This window comes from Acanthisitta chloris, unplaced genomic scaffold (assembly GCF_000695815.1).
Source record: "Acanthisitta chloris isolate BGI_N310 unplaced genomic scaffold, ASM69581v1 Scaffold40255, whole genome shotgun sequence".
Classification (NCBI taxonomy): domain Eukaryota; kingdom Metazoa; phylum Chordata; class Aves; order Passeriformes; family Acanthisittidae; genus Acanthisitta; species Acanthisitta chloris.
This window is the reverse complement of record NW_008674946.1, coordinates 941-5248: the sequence shown is the minus strand read 5'-3', so window position 1 is coordinate 5248 and position 4308 is coordinate 941. Positions and strand designations below refer to the sequence as shown.

The window sequence follows — 4308 nt, the reverse complement described above, 5'->3', positions numbered from 1 at the left end:
TGCGGTCCCACCGAGCCCCGGAGATCGCGCACCCCGCGCTGGGCAGCGCGGCTGGAGGTTGGGGCTGAGCTCGGAGCAGGAGGGATTCAGTGTTTACAAACATTTCCGAAGCTAGAAGCGCAGCGGCCTCGTCCTTCGGCTGAACGTCTCCCGGCTCTCATTCCTCTTCTCCATGAGCTTTTTCCAACCCAGGCTCTGCCTCCCTGTTCCCACGCAGCGCTGGGCCGGGCTCATCAACACGCGCTGATTAAGATACAGCTGATTACCATGTGTGACTATCACGAGGGCCAGAGAGAACTATCTCAATTTATTTTCCAGGAACGCTGCTGTTGCCCCAGGGCAGGGGGAGACGGTTGGGAAGCTGGCATGGGCTCGGTGGGCACTAATCTGCAGCCACAGGCTGATCTTAGCTCCTTGGAGCTTCTTTGCCTGCAGACTCACGGGCTGGGGGCTCCCAGCTCTTGCTCAGTGTCGGGGTGCAGCCTGTCCTGTGACTCAGCTTGCCCCGAGCGCCGTGTCCTGCCCTGGGCTCCCCTGGCTGGCGCGCAGGGATGAGCTGCTCACCTGCGTGGGCTGTGCTGTGCCCGCTGGGGCTGCTCCCTGGCACCAGGAATACAGCCTCCACCGGTTCTGCGGCTGTCAGCAGGCAGGGAGAGCCCCACGCCGTGGCATGGGGACATGGGCTGCTCCAGCCAAACCTGCTCGGGGAGGGAGCTGGGTCTGTGCTCTCGCCGCTGGCCTCGGCAGGCTCAGGGGTGCTTGTTACATCAAGTGCTCCTGTCCCTCCACCTTTGAATTTGGGTGGTGGTTGCGGAGGCTGGTGGGACTCGTAGGAAACAAGGGAGATCTCCCAGCATGGCTCCTAGCCCAGACAGGGCACACAAGCCAATGTCCCCCATTCAGGTGACATCCCCTTGTATGTAGTTTTTCATTATCCTATAGACAGTGCTGCTTCTCTGGTTCACTTGTACTGAACCAGCTCAGGATGAGACCTCTGAGGTGTATCAGGCAGGGGATGAGCCTGGCTCATCTGTCCCCCAAGCATCAGTGTTAAACCATGTTTAAAATGCAGTGTGTGAGTGCAATTCCCACACCTGTGCGGGAACGGGTGGCTGGAGCCAGTGGATGAGGGCTTACAACAGTCAGGCTGGTCCTGGACGACGTGGGAGACTGTGCCAACCCCACAGCCCCTCCAAGGGCATCCCTCTTCCCTCTCCCCCCCAGCATCTCCCTGGCCAGTGCCACTGTTGCTGCCCTGCCCTGGTGTCAGCTTGCTCTCACCTTGGCTCCAGTCCCCACACACCTTGCTCAGGGCTGTTGGCAAAGGATGCTTATTCATATGTGAAGTGTTTGGAGGCAGAGTTGAGGCAAGTTTGGAAACTGCATGTAAAGTACATGCAGAGGTGTAGTCAGAGGGTTTTTGCAATGCCCTCAGGCTCGAAGAGTTGGAAGTTCGAGAAATGCAGAGGGAAATATTTATTTGGCAGTTGAAGGGGGGCTGAAGGTCATTTTCTGGCGGTTTGTGGGTGGGGTCAGGAGACCAGCACTGGAGAAGCCTTCCGCAAACTCATGGCAAGACTTGCCTTGGCTCTAACTCCTCCTGTCCCTTGGTGCTGCAGGTTGGTGGCTTTGCCTGGGAGAACTGTGGTGACAAGAGGGACCCTGTGGTGCTGCAGAGCCTCTCTGTGGCACCCGACCCCATCAGCATCCCAGGGAGTCTGCGTGTCAGTGCAGCTGTCAACAATGGCAAGACCATGGCTTCCCCTCTGAAGGTAAGTGCCAGGCACACCTCCGTGTGATGAGGGAGGGCAGAGCTTCCCAAAACCACTGGCAGCTCGGAAATGCCCATCAGTGGGTACAGGAATGAGCAGCCCTTGGGGAGTGAGGCACAGTGTGGGGCAGAGGGCAGTGGGCTCTGTAAGCCAGAAGAGGTCAGTGGGCATGGGGAGATCTGTGTTGGGAACAGACAACCCCGTGGGAGTGTCTCGACCTTGTCCCAGTGAGAGAAACCACCTGAGCGGTCTTGTGTCCCAGGAATGTAATAGCTCAGGGAGGGAAATGAAACCCAAGATCCATGGGTGCTCCTGACAGGCACTGCAGTGCTCGTTTGTCAGCAGCCAGACTTGGCTGCTCCCTCCAAGGATATGCCATGGCACCACTGAGGGAGGCCTGGGCCAGCCCAGCTGTCCTACACACTTTTTTGGAAGTTTTGGAATGAGACAGAACATGTCTCTTTGTCCAGGGTGCATGGGCTTTCCTGAGCAATGCCATGGTGCCTGTTTGGGCCTGGGGCTGAGGGAAGTCTGCAGGGGGTGTGTGGAGACAGAGGTGAGGGATGGGAGCACCCTGTTTTGGGACAGGGCACAGAGAGGGGAAGGAGTGGGATTGTGGGGATATGCTGGGAGGTGTTTGCTCATGGGGCCAAGCTGAGGTCAGAGGAAGAGAAACCTGTAGGCTGAGAGGAACTGAAAGCAGGAGAGGGAGATAGGAGGGTGTGCAGTGACCCGTGGACACCCCAAAGATTGCAAGATTGCATGATCAGGAGCTGAGGGTGTTGGCTGCTGAGAAGGTGTGGAACAGGCTGGAGGAGCTGTGTGTGTCTGTGCTGGTTGTACTGGTGCTGAACAACTTCTCTCCAGGCAGTGCTGGTGGTAGAGAAGGCATTGGGTGACCTCTGGATCCAGCTGCCCTGCATCGACGAGCTGGGCAGCTGCACCTACAATGATGTCTGCACCATCCTCGACAACCTCATCCCACCTGGCACGACCTGCCCTGAGCCCCTGCTCACCTATGGCATCCCCTGCCACTGCCCCTTCAAAGCGGTATGTCTGAACCCTGGGGTGATGCTGGCAGTGCTGATGGGTACCACTGTGCTCTTTGGCATGGGGCTGGAGGGGTTTGGCTGACCTCTTGCCTACATGTCCCCTCTCTCTGCAGGGCTTCTACTCCCTGCCAGCCAGTGACTTTGACCTGCCTGATGTGGAACTGCCTTCCTGGATGACCAACGGCAACTACCGCGTCCGGGCGGTTGTCAGCAATGGTGGGGAGGAGCTGGGCTGTGTCAAGCTGGCCTTCTCCCTGCGGTCCCATTGAGGGGTGGGACACCACCCCTCTTCTCCCCACCAACTTGGTCCCATGTCCCCTCCCAACCAGTTGCACCCCATCATGTCCCAACCCATCCCTGTGAGGTTGATGCCTCTTGCTGTCAGAAGGAGGTAGCCTCTGTTTCCCAGCTTGGTGCCCCCTCCCCTGCTACACCCAGAAAGGCCCCTCTGGCTGTCCTGCTGTCCCCAAACCCATCACCAAGGTGTTCCCTGCCTGGACAGGGTGGCCTTGGAGCCTGATCCTGGCCTCTCGGCATGATCAGGTGGTAGTTATTTTATACCCAGTTTCTCTTTTTTCTCCCCCCCTTAATCCTGTCAGGGCAATTTTAGACAAAAACATTCCAGGGAAAAGCAGTATTTCTTGGAGCAGTCCATGGGGAGGAGGGAGTGTTTGGGAGTGCTGGGACCCTGTCCCACCACAGCAGCTGTGAGTCTACCTTTGGTACATCCCTGTCCTGCATGTGGGACCAGCTTGGTGACATAAGGCGTTTGCAAGGGCACCTCCCTGCACCTCTCCTGCAGCAAACATCAAGAACACAAGAGGACTGAAACCACCTGAGCCCCACATGGACGTTCCCACTCACGAGGGACCAAGCAGCTGGTGATGCTCCCAGCAGCAGAAGAGATGCCTGGCTGGTGGCTGCCTTGCTCTGGAGGGGGACACAACTGTGATGGGCTGCTGGGGCACAGCCTGGATGAGGACCAATCCCACTCATCTCATTTTGCCACTGGGACAGAGACAAGGCAGGATGCTGCATTGGGACCATCCTTCCCATGTACTGACAGAGGCACCGCAGTGTGGAGCAACACCCCAAACATGGGATAACTGGGAGATGACTATGAAGACCAGCAGGCAGGATCCTGTTTGGGGGCCTCCTGCCTGTGGTTGGGGACCACAGCATGGGCAGGCAGCATCCTTCCTGCCTGTAGCTTCGGGCAGGGCATGAATCTGACATCATCCCCCTACACCAGATGCTTGGAGGGCAGAGGTGCAGGTGACCCACCAGCCACCCACATCCTTTGCTGTCCCTGCCTGCTCATGTTGTTCAGCCCCTCCATAGGGCTGGTCTTCTACAAGCACTTTATATGCCTTAACTGCTGCGGGGAGTCCTCTGCCACACAAATGTGCTCCCATTGCCTCTCTGTGCCCTCCACTCGCTTCGTTTCATCCCGTGGCTTTGCCTGGAGAAGCACTAACCCTCTG

General features: G+C 57.9%; 1 protein-coding gene across 1 annotated transcript; it reads left to right on the top strand.

The window, feature by feature from the left end:
• The first annotated feature begins 1615 nt into the window (after nt 1-1615).
• On the top strand, nt 1616-3093 carry GM2A (GM2 ganglioside activator). The gene is made up of 3 exons (XM_009075526.1): nt 1616-1772; nt 2640-2822; nt 2938-3093. Exons 1-3 carry the CDS (start codon nt 1755-1757, stop codon nt 3091-3093), a joined length of 357 nt encoding a protein of 118 aa, XP_009073774.1. The 5' UTR covers nt 1616-1754.
• The last annotated feature ends 1215 nt before the right edge of the window (nt 3094-4308 follow it).